The sequence below is a fragment of the Staurois parvus genome, unplaced genomic scaffold, assembly GCF_062004578.1.
Source record: "Staurois parvus isolate SC_StPar_1 unplaced genomic scaffold, SC_StPar_1.0 ptg000678l, whole genome shotgun sequence".
Classification (NCBI taxonomy): Eukaryota; Metazoa; Chordata; class Amphibia; order Anura; family Ranidae; genus Staurois; species Staurois parvus.
In genome coordinates this window covers 2,570,353-2,590,084 of record NW_028318474.1, presented here as the reverse complement: position 1 = coordinate 2,590,084, position 19,732 = coordinate 2,570,353, and the positions used below count along the sequence as shown (strand labels likewise).

The 19,732-nt window shown below is 43.0% G+C and overlaps 1 protein-coding gene across 1 annotated transcript; it reads left to right on the top strand.

Annotated features, from left to right (window-relative positions):
- The first annotated feature begins 735 nt into the window (after nucleotides 1–735).
- LOC149447666 (serine/threonine-protein kinase SBK1-like) lies at nucleotides 736–3,353 on the top strand. Its single transcript, XM_089652259.1, has 3 exons — nucleotides 736–853; nucleotides 1,704–1,906; nucleotides 2,652–3,353. The coding sequence occupies exons 1-3, from the start codon at nucleotides 736–738 to the stop codon at nucleotides 3,351–3,353; spliced, it is 1,023 nt and encodes a 340-aa protein (XP_089508385.1).
- Nucleotides 3,354–19,732: the final 16,379 nt, after the last annotated feature.

Sequence of the window (19,732 nt, the reverse complement as noted above, 5' to 3'; positions counted from 1 at the left end):
AAAATTATAAAATGTGTGATGGTTAGTAAATGTTCTGTAGTAGGGATGAGGTGTTGATACTAATCAGTAGAAGCCTAATCATTCAGATATATATTTGAATAACCTTTTGTTAGAATATCAAGGTTTTGCATAAAAACCCTGTACAACCCAACAAACCAGCAGTACACAGGCTAATTGGAGCTCTGACCAAGATATTACTTAGATTTCTGTAGTACACTATATTAGGAGTGACACTATAGTCATAAAATGGTTTATGAAACTTTAAAGAAATTAAAAGTTCCAATAAATCATTGGAACAGAAGATATTTAATACCAAGACCAGAGTAGTGAGAATTGGTCATTTCCAACCAATAGTTGACATCCTCTACAACACCAGTTTGCATAGAGCTAATCTCGCCAAGTTTTAATTTGAACATGTCAAATTTCCTCAGAGGCCCAAATTTCAACATTAGCAATCTAAAACCTGGGACAATAAAGACATGCCCACTCCCTACTACCTCTTGTGACCTGAACCTGTAGACACAAACAGAAAGGAATCACCTTGATTGGTTAAGTTCAAGTGATGCCTCAATTTGCATTCTAATGAAGGTTTGTGGTTTCCTGGCTTGAATCCTGGCTCAACTTCTCTATAAAAAGACAAAAGATAGTTTGTGGACCTCACATATCTTCTTAGGGTCCTCAAGATCTTTTGGATACCGATTTCTGCACAGAACATCTGATATTGCTATATTCACAATGGCAGCCCACCTAACTTGTGAGAATGAAACAATTGGAGAAGAGCGATACGAAATCCTGGGACATCTTGGCGAGGGTAGTTATGGAGAAGTTGTGATGGCTGTTGACAGGGAACTGGGTAAGTGAATTCTTAAATAATTACAAAAAAATTTCTAATTTGCAGACCATTTGAACATCTAGAACAGATAGCACAAACATTAGCATCTTTACTGATTAAATGACCTTATTAGAGGTAGGGGTTTTGTTGCATAAATTTGGGGAAAAGACCATGATGCACAAAGATCTAATTCAGCACTAACAAAATATAAAAACTGGTTGAACAGTGCAAAATCCCATTCAGGCAGCTGGCATTGTTCCTACAGAAAACAAAAGCCTTTCCACCTGTTATCAATTTCTTGAGTTGGTCCTTTTGCATATCTTTAACAACCTGCCATGAGTAAAACATGAAGGCCACATTTTTTGAACTCCTCCTGAAAGTGCTAGCTACTGGTTGTTATGCCACAGAGCAAGCCTTGATATTTTACAAAAGTACATATTTGCATACAGGTTCCAGGTCAGGGATTCTATAAATTCAATTGGGTAGATTCAATATGGCAGCCAGGTAATTGGCAATTTGAAGAAGAGCTCACCAAAAGCAGGCTTCCTTTTTCTCTCATGACAGATTCATGATGATCACACACAGTTATAGTGGGTCATAGGCAGCTAAGTATGTAACAGATTTGACTATAAACTGATGGTCCACTATGCACAACCTAGACACTTGGCATTTAGATGGGAAGGGACAATAGATCTAGCTGCATGGGCAGCTACATATCTCACTGCTAGCGAGGGCCTAGAGAAGACGGCTACATTTTGAAGAAAAGCATCCAGTCTATGTAAAATGAATGGGCTCAAGTATTGGACATCCCCCAGAGTTTTAGATGTCCAAGTCTTATTGTAATCAACTTTGTTTCCCTCCTCTTTAACAGGTAGCCTTGTTGCCCTAAAAAAGGTAAAAAAGGAGCGAACCAGACTAGAGGCCTTTCTTCATGAAGTTTGCATGTCACTCTTTGTTACTGGACACGAGGGCATAATATCTACCCATTCGAGAATTCTGGAAAACTCAGACTGTTACATGATCAGCCAGGAATTGGCACCTGCTGGATCTCTTCACTCCATCATCCAGCCAGGGGTAAGTAAAGCTAATGAAGTAGCTGACACTTTAGCATTTGCTTGCTAATTCTATAAATTTGTCCTAGGGATCCTGGAGATTAATAGAAACTGGTGTTTTGTCATGGATGATACTTTCTATATATTGCATGCATTTATACCAAATATTGTTGGCCTGGTTGGAGAGAACTAAGGAAGGGCTAAAATCCCCAGTCAGCTATTTTCTCTGCACCATCTGGGCAAGATTTTCCTTAATCCAATCAAGAAGTTGGAACAGGAGGTAGTAGGAAGTCTACAACGTTAGGGGAATTCCCCTCTTAAACAGTTGTCCCCATTGGATGATTTCCCCTCATCTCTTGTTCTGTGACAACTGTAAAATTTGCATTCGCCATTAATTTTGTCTTTAAAAGCAGAAAGACAAAAATAGAGATTACATCCCTCCTTCCCCCCTCCCTTCCTAGTGGGCACATAGATAACAATCATGATACAGGTTGTGATCCTTCACCATTCTATATTAAAGGTTAGTCTGGTGTTTAAGCCAGAGGTAAAATTTAAAACCAGTTAGACCTCCCATATTTCCTTCATTGCCCAATTATTGCTGAAGTAGTTGGAGATCGGTTGCACTGATGTTCACATAGAATTCCATCTGCAGATTTAAAAAGTAACCAACGTTGTATTGAATTTGATATTATTGAATATTATTTTTTAGTAAAATAGTGTTATTTTAAAGCCAAATATCATATAATTAATTGTTTTAACTTTTCCAGATGGGAATTCCAGAAAAGCTGGTCAAACGGTGTGCACTACAGCTTACCCAGGCTCTTGAATATATGCACAGCAAAAACCTGGTGCATAGGGACCTAAAGCCGGACAATATTTTACTTATGGACAAGAGATGTCATAATGTGAAATTAAGTGACTTTGGACTGACTCAGTTTGCCGGTACAGTTGTTCCATCAATGGCACCCCTCAACACATTCATGTCCCCGGAACTTTGTGAACTGGAGCACAGGGAGTCAATTGTGGTGGATCCTAGTGTTGACATCTGGGCCCTTGGTATTGTATTGTATGTTCTTCTCACTGGAAACTATCCATGGGAAACAGCTTCAGCTCAAGATCTATGGTTTCAAAGGTTTATTTACTGGCAGAACAACTCTGACCATGTTCCACCACCAAGTGGTTGGGAGAATGTCAGCAGGAGGGCTCAAGATTTATTTCACATACTTCTTGCCCAAGACCCCAGCTGCAGGAACCAAGTCAGAGTTGTTCTAGATTTTCTTCATTTTCCTTGGAACTTTGAAGTTGCCACCCAAGAAACCATGGATCTTGTGGAGCAGAAGGAAGAGGAGGATATTGCAGCAAAGGACAGTGAGGTAGAAGTCATTGTGCTGGAGAGTGAAGAGGAAATAATTATAATAGAAAATCACGGTGACATTGAATACATTGTGATCAATTATTCCGGCTCTTGAATTTGCTGCAGTTAAAATCTCAGCAGTGCTTCTTTTGAAAGAGACCAGCAGTACCTAAGCTCTGAAGTTGAAGTCTAAACGGACCCCAATTATTGTCCTAAAAGGAGGAGAATAGTTGCAGAGCTTCTCTGCCCAGCTCAAACCATCACCGTCATCTCAAAAATATTACTGAAGTGGTGAGATAGAAGGAACAGGGACAAGCATTTATCTTGTGACTATTTCAAAGGTTTTTCTGAGATGTGGACTTTGCACCGTGATGTCACCGGGCCTCATCACTACCTCTTTGAAAAGCAACTACCTCAACTACAATTCATGTTGCCGTCTCCATGCGTTTGTATCTATAGTGTCAATGCAATCACTGCACCAGGTATAGAATGCAATAAATTCTAAGTACTGGTTATACCTTTTGTATCGTGTAATTCATCTATTTTTGCTCTGCCTCTTATTTCTCCTTCAACACAGATTGAAAAAGTGTTACAAAACCCACAACAGTAAAATCAGTCTGTATATGCAGTAAAGCATGCTTGTTATACTCCCTGTGGAACCTAAGGGGTTAATCCTCTGCATTGTGTAAAAATGTAGTTTGATCCTGATTTCTCTGATCCTCTCCTTCTTTCAGTGTCCCCCTCTTAAGACATTGTGCGGAGTCACTCTGCACATGCTCAGTTTGGTATGTATTACTAGGGTTCTTTTTTTTTTCTTAGGAGAGTGCATGTGATTAACAGGGCCAATCAGCACTGTCCAGACAGAGGTCAGGGGTTCTGCATCCTCCTAAAGCAAAATGCAAAACTCCTCCTACAAGCTTTAATCAGTGCTCAGCTGGACACTGATAGAAGTCACAAGACTGCTCTAACTGCTGATGAGCAGTTTATATTTACTAAAATAATTGGATTTCCATGTTTAGTGTACTGTGGGAGACCGTATATAGTGAATGCAGGGTCTGGGGTTTAGTAACACTTTAACGTTGACAATACATTATTTATGTAAACTGCGCAAATCCCCAATCAACTGAAGTCACAAAGCTGCAAGTATATGAGGATATTGTCTCTTAAAAGACCAATTCAAATGGATACTGTGCTAGGTGAACCCTTAAAACTTTGTGAGCACTATAGAAACCTTTGCACCTCTAAAAAGCGATCAAAAATTGAAAATAAAACACTAAATAATTACATACATATGCCCTATGAAGACCCTCACCCCTCTGAAGGGCGATCAAAATTTGAAAAAAATTAATTGAATAAACTGAGTGCAGTAATCATAAATACGTGTAAGAAACCATTATATGTGGTCAAATTAACCTAAAATGTCATGCATTATCCATGAGCCCTATGAAGACCCTCACACCTCTGAAGAGTGATCGAGGTTGAGGATAGGTCAAATCTCAATGTGAAAAAAAAACTCCTCAAATATACATAAAGGTTAGTAGAAATTTTTCAAAAACAGTAACAAAATGTCCATATAGACTTAAACCATAGTCCATAAGTATGAGAAGAATATGACAATAACATGAATGAACATTTTACAAAGCTGCAGTTTTTTTTAATATGGGCTGGAGCCCCCAGACTGCACCGGCTATTTTCTGGAAAAGGTAACCAGCCCATACCACACCATGCCTGGCCTAGGGTCAAATGGCAACCTACGTGAAGATCCAGCATATTCCAAGTCATTAAAGGGTTACTTCACATTTACCAAAAAAAACATGCCCGTGCAGATAAGGTACATAAATGGCCCACATCTATAGCAAGGGTATTATTTCACTTTAGTCAGAGCTGAACACTTTGTTTTGATCTACATAGCTAGTTTTTTTGGTAAAGGTGAACTAGGCCTTTATCCTCACTGGGAAGGTTATACATCGAACCAGCATGTAGAACACAAGTCACCGCAAATATAAGCAATACAGTGAAAGTGTAACTGACCGCCATAACGTCTCCTAAATCTACGTATGAAGACTGAACAAAGACCCCCACTTAACCAAAGGTCCTCTAAACCACAACCTGGGTCGCAGGATACTCGCACCGGCCTTTATCCCCTCAGCTTCTTTTTACTGCATACAATGCAGGGCCACTGAGTAGATTCTCTACTTCCTTCATAACATGCACTGTGAGGGGTCATCATATACTAGAAAAGACTGTAAACCTTGGGGCTCAATCACATAGGCGCTCGTCAAGTAACATCTGTTTACTTTATGTACTAGTTCTGAGCTGTTTGCTGTATGGACTCACCAGCACAGCCAAGTTTGAAAGGTGAACGCACCCGGACGCACAGGAGCTGCACCTGGCCCTTCATACCTGTCAAACTGCGCAAGTCCATACAGCCAATGTGTGGCCATTCACTTTGTATGGGGTGCCTGCACACAGCGCAGCACTGGGGCAGGAAACCTAAGAAATGCCTCTTCTTGCTGTATGGAGCTGAGTGCCCATGTGAATGAGCCCTTAAAGTAAATCTAAGACAAAACTTTATTTTTTCACTTTAGATAGAGTAAGGGAAGGTTAGAACACCTGTCAGGTTGTTTTTCTGCCATTTGTGTCCCATAGGGAGATGTCCCTTCACTTCCTGTCCCATAGCCAATACCCGAAGTGAGAGAAACTCTCTCAAAGTGATGAAAAAATGGGGTGTCACTAGAACTAGTGCCCCGATAGGGTCACTGTACTTTACACCCCTGTACCCATATAGTTCTGCCCCCACACCCTGATCTGTGAGTCCCACAGGTCACTGTACTATACCCCATGTATCCCCAGAGCTCTCCCCTCACACCCCAATCCCTGAACCCTGACAGGTCACTGTGCTGTTCACACCTGTGTACCCCCACAGGTCTCCTTTCACAACCCCATTCCTGGGCCCTGACAAGCCACTGTACTGTAATCCCCCCAAGCCCCCCTATCCAGAGATCTCAGGCATCTCCTGTTGCTTGGTTACATAGATAAAAAAAGGACAGGCTGATTACATAACAGGACATTACACAGACATCTGGATGGTCTGGGGCAGGCATGTCGCACTCAGATAAAACACTGGCCCCCACAAAGACAATATCTTCAAGGGGGTCACACCGGGAGAACTACAAAAAAAAGGGAAATACGCCGGTTTTGTGGTGAGAATATTGCTGCATATTCCGTGCTCTAAATTGTGGAATGGTATAAGACAAGTTCTATGTGGTGTTGCACCAGCTGCGCCAAATCACATGACAAGTGCTATACTTCAGTGACCGTTCCCGTGCGCCAACATAAGCATGCTTGGATCTGGCGCCCCAACACCCCCACAAGAGCAAGTAATAAAATGGCAGGAATCACTTTTATGATGTTGTCACAGCAAGCGCTAATTAAATAGGCATACAGAATTTGGTTGACTTGGCACATGGAAAATGTGCCAACATTTCCACTAAAAATGATGTATTTCCTTCCATCTGTTAATTGGTCAATATCTCAGAATTGTGACATACTGGGGGGGGGGGGGGGGATTAATTAGTCTTCACTGGAGCACAGCCAATTAGCCTTTACATTTCCATTTTCTAACCTGTGTGGGGAAAAATAAAAGCTGCAAGCTGATTGGTTGCTGTGGGCAATGATAAGAGTTGGGATGAAACATTTTCTATGAATCTCTCTTTATGGAAATCATGAGAGAGAGTCCATTTCTCTAATGGGGATACAGCCAGCAGTACAAATATGACAGTGGATCTAACCCCTCACCCCTCACCACTGACAGTTGGCATTCTTGTAAACAACCCCTGACCTGAGGCTGCCCAAAATAGATCTCATGGTCTATGAATACAAGTCCTGTGTCCTGTACTGTATGATCCAGAGAAAAAGGTTTGTCTTTGGTTACATGTTACACACATGTTACACACACCAAACATCGGGGCTGAGTTTGGCTCTAACCAGGCACACTGATCCCCAATGGTGCTCACTGATACTGATAGCACAGACATTACAAATGAGCCCATATTCAAAAAACAAACCTAGCTTGTTGATGTATTTCAGTGTGTTACAAGCAGCACTATTGACACCTGCCTACATCATTGGAAAGGACCCCAAAAGCAGGCTTCTTTAAGCTTTACCTGTGTATTAGGTGCAACACAGATTTCTCTTTGTGTTGGATTTCATATATCCAGGACAGAATACTGAGCTCTGTGATTGTCACTCTGCTAAAAAAAAATTGGAGCCTCGCTGTGGAAAACGGCAGTTGGCAGAAAAATCATTTGAATTTTGTTGCCGGTTGGTATCCTAGCAACCACGGAAACTCAGTCCACAGGCAGCGCAGCCACAGACAGTCAGTGTGCTTCTGCTAGCGATAGTGAACACACTCCTTTTTTTGTGCTCTGTGAGATCTCATTATAACGTGTTATAATGAAGTGGACCAGGCCAAAACTACGTTTCCGATATCATCCATATAAGAACAGACAGGAGGTCACCTGGAATACCATCATAGGGAGACCTTTTGTAGATGATTTGGATAAGCCCACTTTATCACATAGTGGGTTGAAGGTGGAGACACCTCAGCAATTCCCCAAAAATCGGGAAAGCAAACATGGGAACTCTGATGGGAGGAAGAATTCTGGAGAGGGAAAGAGTTCCAAAGAGGAGAGTGCCATGAACAGAGGAAAGAAGCGCAGATCCAACCAATCTGCTGAGGAAGAAAGACCAGCAAAACAGGGACGATGTGGTCATGCACCGAGTTGGGCCAAAACACCATGTGCTGTCATATTGCCCAAGAGGAACAACAAGAGGCCAGCATCAGATCCAATTTTCTCTGCACCTCCAAATAAGAAAAGGAAGATCGCTGCTGATGAGACAAGCAAGAATGATCAACAGCTCGTCGAGGTAGTCAGCGATAGATTTCACCAGGTTGTCAGCGATATAGTCGGCGAGGTAGTCAGCGAGAGAGTCGCTGAAGTTGTCAGCAAGTCAGCCAACGAGGCCGTCGTTGGGGTTGTCAGCGAGCTAGTCGATGAGGCTGTTAGCAAGCCCGTCGATGAGGCTGTCAGACAACCAGTCAACCGGGCAGCCGGTGAGAATGACAACAAGGTAGTCAGGGATGTGCCTGGCACCAAATTAGAAATGCATCCGCCAGCCGACTTTAATCTTGACAGCTTTATCTTTCATAAAATACTCGGTCAAGGTAGTTACGGAAAGGTAAGTAATCAAAGATTTATGAACAGAGGGTTTAATGCACTGCGAGTTAGTGGTTATTATTATTGCCAGTCGGCAAATAGTAGGTCGTAGGTGGAGGTCACACCACTCTATTCCTTACCGCTTCCCATTTACACTACACACACTGAGCTGTGCTGCTCAATGCCAAGCTGAAATCCATGCTTTCCCCATAGGACCAGTTTACACCAGTGTGATACATTAGTTGGCGCTCGGTTACATTGGAATAGAATGCATGTAAATGCAATGTGCTTTAAGAAAGCTACAATACTGGTATTTTACACCACTCATGAAAAAATAGCATGCCAACGCACATCATCTCCAGTGCGTTTACTGTGTTACATGGATGCAACGCGAGTAGAGTGAATCCAGGCTTACACACTAAGTCATGTTTAGTGGTGTACTGTCTGTCGGGGGTGTAATACACAAAAAGATGCAAGACAGAATTACAAATCCTTTGGTATATAAGGAAATAAGCTGACGTACATTTAAACTGTATATAGCAGATTGCATAACGTTTGGCTGCACAGCTTCATAGCCTTTAGCCCCAATTTATGAACGCTGAATACAGACTTCAGAGTGAGCGCTGGCTGTGATTTGCTAAAAGCCTACTGCGGCTTGCTAAAAGCCTATTGAAAGCTATCCCCAATCCCTAACAGTCTAGAAGTTACTGACTAACAGTCAAAACCACTGAAAACTTGCACAAAATCCTGCTGACTCCCCGTTCTATAAACTGTTTTCAAACTAAGACTAACAATCGTAGCCAGGCTGGGGGGGTTGCTGCTGGACCCAGAGGTAACCTTTTCAGAACCCGGAGCTGAATTGCTTCTAATCATTTGTGTCCTGTGTTTTTTAGGTCGCCCTGGCATCCCATCCTGCCACCAACAAGAAACTGGCAGTCAAGGTGGTACAGAAGAGGAAATTACTGCAAGAAGAACCGAAAAGTGTCCTCGTAGAGAGACAGATACTGGAAAAAGTTGGACGGAGTTCCTTTTGTACACACGCCTATGGAACCTTCCAAACAGAAGTAAGTTTCACATTCCTATCAATCACTCACTCATCAAATCACATCCATGTTATCCATTTGGACTCCAAGTCCAGCACAGACCTAGAAATAAATCCCAAAACCAGAAAAAAAGGAGGGATGGTCCAGCTTCAAAGAGGCTAAGACATGAGAGAGTTATGGTGGCTGCCAATGCAGAATTTGGGGAATTCTGGTTCTCCCCAGCCGTCCTGCTCTTACTTTGGCTTTGCTGTCGGAGTCACTGACTTGGATCAGGTATAGTCCTTGAACTTCTCTCATGATAGAGTCACTTCAATAGAACCTGTCACAACATGTTTGCATGTTAATGGCTTCTATATATTGCTTACCCACAGAGGAATGACGTTCACCATACATTGAAAGTTCCTGCCAAGCATCGCGTTAACTTAGTCTTAAAGTGGATGGAAAGCCAACACTGAACATTTCTTGTTTGTTCACACTTGGTCTATTAAATAGATCAAGCAGAGCGTGTTGTTATATCTGTTTAATAAGTGCAGAAAAACACTTGTGATCCTGTCAGAATTCCAGCGCTGTCCTGAGTCATCCTAAGCAGTCTTATCAGCCCCGCTCACTTCTCCTCTGTGAACTACAACACAGCTCCCCGTATGTTATAGAGATGAGGATGGGGAGAGGTGTTCTTAAGGATGGGGAGAGGCATACTTATTGTCCTAGGATGACAATACGGCACCTCCATAGACATAGAGAATAGTAAGTGAGCGTAGTCACCCTAGGACAAGAAGTAGATTAGTGGTAGGATTACAAGGGGAAAATAAAGGAAGACATGCTGAAAAGAAGAACACTAGTACAGCCTCCATAGCTGAGCACTGGTGTAAGCTGAAATAGATGACATTTTTATTCTTGAGTTTGAAGATGCGTTAAACTCCTGAACCGTCTACCATGTCCAGACATCCCTATATTTCTGCATTTCCACCAAAACACAAACTTCACATCCACTTGACCTTTTGGAACCGACTTATTTTTCTCTTTCTTTTACAGGAAAATCTCTTCTTTGTTATGGAATACATGAGAGGAGGAGAACTACGCGACCTGATCAAGTCTTCTGCTCCATTACCAACTAACACCATAAGGTAAGACTTACAAAGATTCCGTCTAAGGCTGCATTCATACCCGCACCATTCAACCTTTTTATTTTGGGCTTTTTTTGCACATTAGTCGTGCAACAGCATAGGGCAGCCTATTCACTTACGTGAGCTGCCTTATGCGTGACAAATGCACCAAAGTAGCTCATGTACTTTTCTTTGTCCGCGAGCCTCACACTTTTGCAATGTACATTTTGGTGCGTTTGGCCACACAACTGCTACCCGCATTTGAAGTGCCATTAAGAATTAATGGCACCACAAGTGTGATTTGCATCTTAGCACATTTTTCATGCATTTCCCAGAACACCAAGGTGTTAATATGGCCTAAGAGAAGGGTGAGGGTTAACAGTCATGATGAAGGATTTGCATATAGTAATTACACAATGAATCTTAAAGGAGAAGTACAGACAAAGCTCCTTGACCCGTTTTCAGCTGACAGCGGGCTGAAGCCTGCTGTCGGCTGATGTCACTCAGCCGGTCCAGGCTGGGGAAAGATCCCGACTTTAAAATAAGGATCTGCCCCAAAATCTGGAGCGGCACCCAGCTCAACGATCCGTTGAGAGCCTGAGCCAGTTGCTCCCTCCACTCCACATCCCAGTGCTCCATTAAGTTGGCGGGGTGGGGAAGAGCAGAAACGCTGACTGACAGTCACCGCTCTCTGTTCGGAGTGAGCGCTGACTGAGTGAGAACTCCGCAATCAGCTGTCAAGTGATTGTTGAGTGCTCACCCTTAAAACCGGCCATAGACAGATGCTGCATCGGACTGATGCTGCATGCACCTAGATAAGTATGATTTAACAAAAAAATGAATTCCTATTTTGCTCTCTTCATTTAAACTAAAAGATCACCCACACCGACCCACCTCAGTAAGCCTTTATCAGGAAAGAACCTTCACTGCCCCCCATACACATACTCATCTTCCGTTTACCCCCTAGCCTAGCCTTTTTCAGCCGTCAGCAAAGTACTCTGTAATGCAGTTTGTAGACATCAATCTCACATAATCACACACTCCTTCAATCAGATGCAACTAATCCCTACAAGATTCTAAAGCATGCTAACTGTATAGCATAGGGAGCTATTTGTCCAAGCTGATTAATGATCAGTTGCTACTCCTAGTGACTGGTCACCAGCAAATTTAGTAGCACCATTGATCTGCTAACACTCTCCTGCATAGCACGAGCCTAATGTGATATCTGCCAAACACCGGTTATATCCTCTAGTTTATCTTGGCGTGCAAGGCTGTATCTTCAACCCCACACAAGCAATGTTCCAACCCCACAGGTCTTAGCCAATGGTTGTCAGCTACCACAGATCAGGTGACTATGATCCAATCCCTGGTTAAGAACCAAAGAAACCCAAGAAAAGAGCAGGGCCTGTCATTATCACAGTAATACATTGCTGCTTATGACATGCAAGGCTTGGAAGAAATCACCTCTTAATCATTTGTTTACTTATGCTGTGAGACGTGCAATAATCGTAGACCTTTTCTCCTTTTTTACAGATTTATTGCTGCAGAACTTCTCTGCGCGCTACAATATCTGCACCGCCAAGGAATAATGCACAGGTAAGTGTCTCCACCATGATCTTCCATATCTTCTAATCTTCAGTAAAGTACAACACCACCCAATACTGCTACTTTAGTTGTGGATGGGTGTACAAGGGTTGAATTGCCCATGGCCAGTTCTGTCCCCTGCTGCTGAAGCTTTTGTGACTCTAAGGGCTCGTTCACACTCGACTCTTTTTACCAACGCTTGCCAAACGCCCCTATAGCGTTTGGCAAGCATTGGTCCGGCGTTTGCGGAGCATCTTTTAACGCTCCGCAAATGCCGCATGCGCGGTTTAGCGGAGGTTGCTAAGCTTTGCCGAGCGTTACAAACGCCTATAATGAAGTTTGAATGGTGTTACCGCTCCGCAAACGCCCCGCAACCGTGTCGCCACCGCACCGCAAACGCCGGCCGTGCGTTTGCGGAGCGGCACCGTAGACTAGAATAGGAGGCTTCAACGCCTCCTGACTCGACCAGGGGCGTCCGTTTTTCCGCGACGCTAACGCTCCCGTTAGAACAGCACCATGTGCTGCAATGTGCAGAATTGTCCGAGGCCTCTCTGCCGCCTGCACACAACGCTAGTGTGAACGTAGCCTAAGTAAGGGAGTCTCACTTCCCCATATTACATACATTTGCAATTGTAGATGTCCTGTTCTAACACTGTGCCATGTCCCATTCAGCAGCTGAGCAAAACCAGCCACAGGTGCAAAATTTGCTCTGGGTCCCATCAATCCCCGTAAACCAGCAGAAGAAACAATATTGAGGTGCACTCCGTCAATCTGAAATGAGTCTATGGCTTTATTAAAGACACGTGGATAGAAACACTCCCCAGGCTGCCTAATTCTAACACTTATCACCCTCTAGTGGGACGTAATCATGCCCCCACTAGAAGGGCAAAAGGTGACGCAGGAAGAAAGCCTGCGGAGTGTTTCTGATCCCTTCTTTTCAATAAAGATGTTGAAGCATTGCAGAATGACCAACTGTGATTTGATATGGTTTCTTACACTGCAGTAAGCTGACAGCCAAGGTCATGAGGTTCCTCTTACCATTCGTAAAGCAGTGCAGAAAGTTAGAAGGGGATCTAACCCGCTGGCACCCCTTGAAAGCTGAACTATTAGTATTGGTTGAATTACGGTTTTAAACATTTGATCTGTAAATCTAACTCTCTCCTTTTTTTTTTTTTTTTACAGAGACTTGAAACCCGAGAATATACTGCTCGACAGCTCCGGCCATGTCAAAATTGCAGACTTTGGCCTTTCAGAAGCCGACGTGTTTGGATCCGACAAAGTATTTACTTGTGCCGGTACTCCAATCTATATGGCCCCAGAAGTAAGTATAACACCACCCTTGTTTTTCCCCTCTACTGCTCCCATCTTTATCTTATAATATCTATGAACCTAACAAGAATTTTGGAGATGAAAGAAGCAGAGCCACAATGATGGTGACTCAAAAAACCTAAAAAACAACAGGAGGCCCACTGTGACCTGTCATTCCCACCAACCATTGTTAACTATTATTACTGCTCTGTGCAGCTCATCGTGTGCTTTATTTTATAGTTAATCTTACTCTCTGTTTTATCAGGTTCTACAAGGAAAACCCTGTGATGCTATGTCTGACTATTGGTCACTGGGTGTCATCTTATTCGAAATGGCCACAGGAGCACATCCTGGTGAAGCCAGATTCAGGAGACACTTCTATCCGAGGGACATGGATCCTGAACTTCAAGATGTCATTGAAAGAGTAAGTATACTCTACAATTAGAATTATGCAAAAGCTATAGATCCTTAGTGTAGTGTTCTTTATGAGAGAAGCTTGCAAAACGTTCTCTAGTATCCAGTACATCACCAGGTGTAAGAAAGCACACAGGGGGCATCCGACTTCTGGAAGTGTTATATACACACGGTATAGCAAGATATTCACCACACAGGGAGTCAGAATAATAGAGGAACTATCCATGAGCTTTTGGATGAACTCATTCACTGGTTCAGAAATGTTCACTTTGATCCTTCCAACAGACATATATATCTTCAGTGAAAACTACACCAAGGAATTAAAATATGACATTCTGAGGTGTTTTTTTTCTATTTTTAAGAAATAGCCGACACTAAACTGGCTGATTGATCAGTTTCTGTTAGTGACAATCTACCGTATGCTAAATTTCATTTCTTTTTCTTTATAGCTTCTTGAAATAAATCCGAGCGATCGCCGGCAGGCAGTGAAACAACTGCGAAAACATCCCTTCTTCAGTACCATTTACTGGAAGAAGCTGGAGAAAGGAAAGGCCACCTCACCATTGAAGATGCCAGAAGAAAGTCTGCGCTCACAAATCGACACAAATCAGCAAATTGATGTGAAGGAACTGATTCCCTACACAGGAAATACAGAAAATAAAATTGCAGAAGAGCAACAGAGATTGTTCGATGGCTTCAGCTTCAAAAGCACAAAATGGAGAAGGATGGTGGAGAGGAAATGAAAGAATGAGGGCTCATTCGCACCATCTGCATTGAGCCACGTTCTTTTGGACAGATCACCACAAGGTTAGACCATACTTCTCTTGTGGGTCACAGGAATGACCTAACTTTTGCTTTCCTGGGGCAAAGAGTCAGCTTATAGCAGGCTATTACAGTGTATAGCAGGCAGATCACCACCTTTGTGCATCATTCATCATGATTGACATGGATCGACAGTGCTGGACAACATGAATGAAACTGAATTCACATCAAGATAAAAAAACTGCCGGAAGATCAGAGGACAGTTGGTTTACCACGGATCAACACCTTTATGCGTCATTCATCATGAGTGGATCAACATTCCTAGATGATAGGAATGACGTTGGATTTATACAATGGAACATAACCTCATCCATTCTGGGTGAGAGGATTAGAAGGAGCAGTGGTTTGCCATGTCGGCAGATCACCGCCTATGTGCGTCATTCATCGTGATTTATATGGATCAACATTGCCGGAAGACATGAATGACGTTGGATTTATACAATGGAACACAACCTCATCCTTTTTGGGTGAGAGGATTAGAAGGAGCAGTGGTTTGCCATGTCGGCAGATCACCATCTATGTGCATCATTCATCGTGATTGATATAGATCAACATTGCTAGACGACATGAATGATGTTGGATTTATACAATGGAACATAACCTCATCCTTTTTGGGTGAGATTAGAAGGAGCAGTGGTTTGCCATGTCGGCAGATCACCGCCTATGTGCGTCAATCATCGTGACTGATATGGATCAACATTGCTGGACAACATGAATGACGTTGGATTTATACAATGGAACATAACCTCATCCTTTTTGGGTGAGAGGATTAGAAGGAGCAGTGGTTTGCCATGTCGGCAGATCACCGCCTATGTGCGTCATTGATCGTGACTGATATGGATCAACATTGCTGGACAACATGAATGACGTTGATTATTACAATGGAACATAACCTCATCCTTTTTGGGTGAGAGGATTAGAAGGAGCAGTGGTTTGCCATGTCGGCAGATCACCACCTATGTGCATCATTCATCGTGATTGATATGGATCAACATTGCTAGACGACATGAATGACGTTGATTATTACAATGGAACATAACCTCATCCTTTTTGGGTGAGAGGATTAGAAAGAGCACTGGTTTGCCATGTCGGCAGATCACCGCCTATGTGCATCATTCATCGTGATTGACATGGATCAACATTGCTAGACAACATGAATGACGTTGGGTTTATACAATGGAACATAACCTCATCTGTTTTGGGTGAGATTAGAAGGAGCAGTGGTTTGTCATGTCGGCAGATCACCACCTATGTGCATCATTCATCGTGACTGATATAGATCAACATTGCTAGACGACATGAATGATGTTGGATTTATACAATGGAACATAACCTCATCCTTTTTGGGTGAGATTAGAAGGAGCAGTGGTTTGCCATGTCGGCAGATCACCGCCTATGTGCGTCATTGATCGTGACTGATATGGATCAACATTGCTGGACAACATGAATGACGTTGATTATTACAATGGAACATAACCTCATCCTTTTTGGGTGAGAGGATTAGAAGGAGCAGTGGTTTGCCATGTCGGCAGATCACCGCCTATGTGCGTCATTCATCGTGATTGATATGGATCAACATTGCTAGACGACATGAATGACGTTGGATTTATACAATGGAACATAACCTCATCCGTTTTGGGTGAGATTAGAAGGAGCAGTGGTTTGCCATTCCGGCAGATCACCGCCTATGTGCGTCATTCATCGTGACTGATATGAATCAAAATTGCCGGACGACATGAATGACATTGTATTAATACAATGGAACATAACCTCATCCTTTTTGGGTGAGAGGATTAAAAGGAGCAGTGGTTTGCCATGTCGGCAGATCACCACCTATGTGAATCATTCATCGTGATTGACATGGATCAAAGAAAAAAGATTAACAGTAAGAATATTGTTCTTACTTGGGTGATAAGTGAGAAGACTATCAAGTTTTTAGATTTGGAGATTATGCAGGAACAGGATCCTCTACTAACAAAAACATTCTTCAAGATGGTAGATCGCAATGGTTATATACCCCTGAACAATTGTCATCACACCTCCTGGCTTATGAATGTCCCTAAAGGACAATTTGTCAGACTAAGGAGAAATTGTACTAGAAAGGAGGATTATCGGGATCAAGCAAAGATGACTTATACAATGGAACATAACCCCATCCCTTTTCAACGAGAGGATTGGAAGGAGCAGTGGTTTGCCATGTCGGCAGATCACCACTTATGTAATATTCATCGGGAATGACATGACACATTGCTGGACGACATGAATGACGGGCTATATACTGTAGATCAGTGGTGGGCAACCTTTTTTTTCAACTGAGCCAAATCTCGCCAAAACCACGATTGAAATTTATTTTGAGAGCCACATTTTTAAAACTGAAAATACATCTCCCATATAGTAATTCATCCCCCATAGTAATTCATCCCCCATATAGTAATTCATCCCCCATATAGTAATTCATCCCCCATAGTAATTCATCCCCCATATAGTAATTCATCCCCCATATAGTAATTCATCCTCCATATAGTAATTCATCCCCCATATAGTAATTCATCCCCCCCATAGTAATTCATCCCCCATATAGTAATTCATCCCCCATATAGTAATTCATCCCCCATATAGTAAGTCCCCCATAGTAATTCATTCCCCATATAGTAATTCATCCCCCATATAGTAAGTCCCCCATATAGTAATTCATTCCCCATATAGTAAGTCCCCCATATAGTAATTCATTCCCCATATAGTAAGTCCCCCATATAGTAATTCATCCCCCATAAAGTAAGTCCCCCATATAGTAATTCATTCCCCATATAGTAAGTCCCCCATATAGTAATTCATCCCCCATATAGTAAGTCCCCCATATAGTAATTCATTCCCCATATAGTAATTCATTCCCCATATAGTAAGTCCCCCATATAGTAATTCATCTACCATATAGTAAGTCCCCCATATAGTAAGCCCCCCATATAGTAATTCATTCCCCATATAGTAAGTCCCCCATATAGTAAGTCCCCCATATAGTAATTCATTCCCCATATAGTAAGTCCTCCATATAGTAATTCATTCCCCATATAGTAAGTCCTCCATATAGTAATTCATTCCCCATATAGTAAGTCCTCCATATAGTAATTCATTCCCCATATAGTAAGTCCCCCATATAGTAATTCATTCCCCATATAGTAAGTCCTCCATATAGTAATTCATTCCCCATATAGTAAGTCCTCCATATAGTAATTCATTCCCCATATAGTAAGTCCCCCCTGTGTCAATTCACTTACCTTTGCTCCGCGCGTTCCTCTTGTATTCCCGCGCCGTTCTGGTCTTCAGGGAGGACTGTGAGAGGAGAAGAGTTCATCACGCTGCCCCGCCTACATCCTGACAGCTGCAGAGTCCTGACGCCCGAGAGGAGGGAGGGGGGCGGCCATCCGAGAGGAGGGGAGGGGAGAGGGGGAGAGGAGGAGAGGAGGAGGGGGCGGCCGGCCGGCCGCCCGCCCGCCCGCCCGAGAGGAGGGAGGGGAGCGGGCGCCCGGCACACAGGAGAGCCGCATTTAAGTTTGTAAAGAGCCGCATGTGGCTCGCGAGCCGCGGCTTGCCGACCACTGCTGTAGATGCATGAGTCCAGTGCTATCTTCAACTAGGCTGATCCTTTGCTAGTCTTCAGATCCCCAGTGCTGCCCTTTTTTTTTTTTTTTAAATAATATTTTTATTGGGGTTTCAAACAACAATACAGTAGATGCAACAGTGTACTCAGAGTCAGAGAAGTGGTCTAAACTTACAAAAGAATAGGTAAAAAAAAAGATGTAATCAAGCTCAATGAGCATATTACAGGTTTCAAAGTAATAAACAAGATGATAACTAAGGGGGGGAGGCTAGAACCAGTGGGGCCTTCCAAGCCATATCCGCTAAAGCCAGAAGAATGACAGAGGTCCCCAGGGTGGTCGCTGCCTCTGTGGGATCCTTGTCAGACACAGGAGTAGCAAGAAGTGGCCTAGAATAATGAAGAGATGGAGACATGTGCAACCCACGCCTAATAAGGCATCTTTACTATAACCATACCAAACCATAATTAGTAGTCAAGGGAAAGGGGGAAAAGAAAGGGGGGGGGGGTTTAAGTATAGGCCCAAACGGAAGAACTGGAGATTCCTCCCCTGCATGGGGACGCTCAAACAAAAGAGAGCTCCCCACGGAGGAAGGGATCCCGGCACAGAAAGCACAAAACAGGAAGAACGCATGTTGTTACCTATTTGCAGAGCCATTATGCAATCCTGTAATAAAGAATTGGTTATATGGAGACCCATCATGTGACTGACACCCATTAAAAACATCCTTGAGATATACAATACAGTAAAATCAAAAGAGTTATGAGGAATGTGGATAGGGATAACCATATGGCCTATTGGAGGTACGTGCTCTGCTCCAGAGGGGGAAGAGACCTTGATATTAAGAGGCCCCATTTTTTCTGGAACCGCAACGTCAAGGCTTTTAGTGACAAGTCTAAGTCAAGTTTTTCTCTACGAAGAAGATGTAATAGATCTTGCTTGACCTCAGGAACTGAAGGCGGAGCGGAGGATAGCCATTTTCTGAGAATGATCCGTCGCGCAATCATGAAGCAGGTGGCTAGCCAAGCCTTATTGCGTTGTATAGCTAGTAATTGAGGTCTGGACTGCTCCAGGCGTGTAGAGGGGAAATTGCCAAATATGAGCAGAAAGGGACCTTGTGTCGGGCAATAACCCGTGACAGAAGCAGCGAATGTCTCCAGTTGTTTCTAAAATTCCAAGATGAATGGACAATACCACAACTTGTCTAGCAATGTGGGTCGTGGAGATTTGTACAGGGGGCAGCTATTTTGAATCTGGAGAGGTGGAGATGGTAGAGGGGGAATACAGGGACTTAGACAGGCATAGATTCAGTGGTTTATAAATGTTCGAGATCTTAAATGTTTTCCGCTTCAGCAATATATCCACCATAGACGTTTGGAATCTTCTTGGTCTATTCCGGCATGTG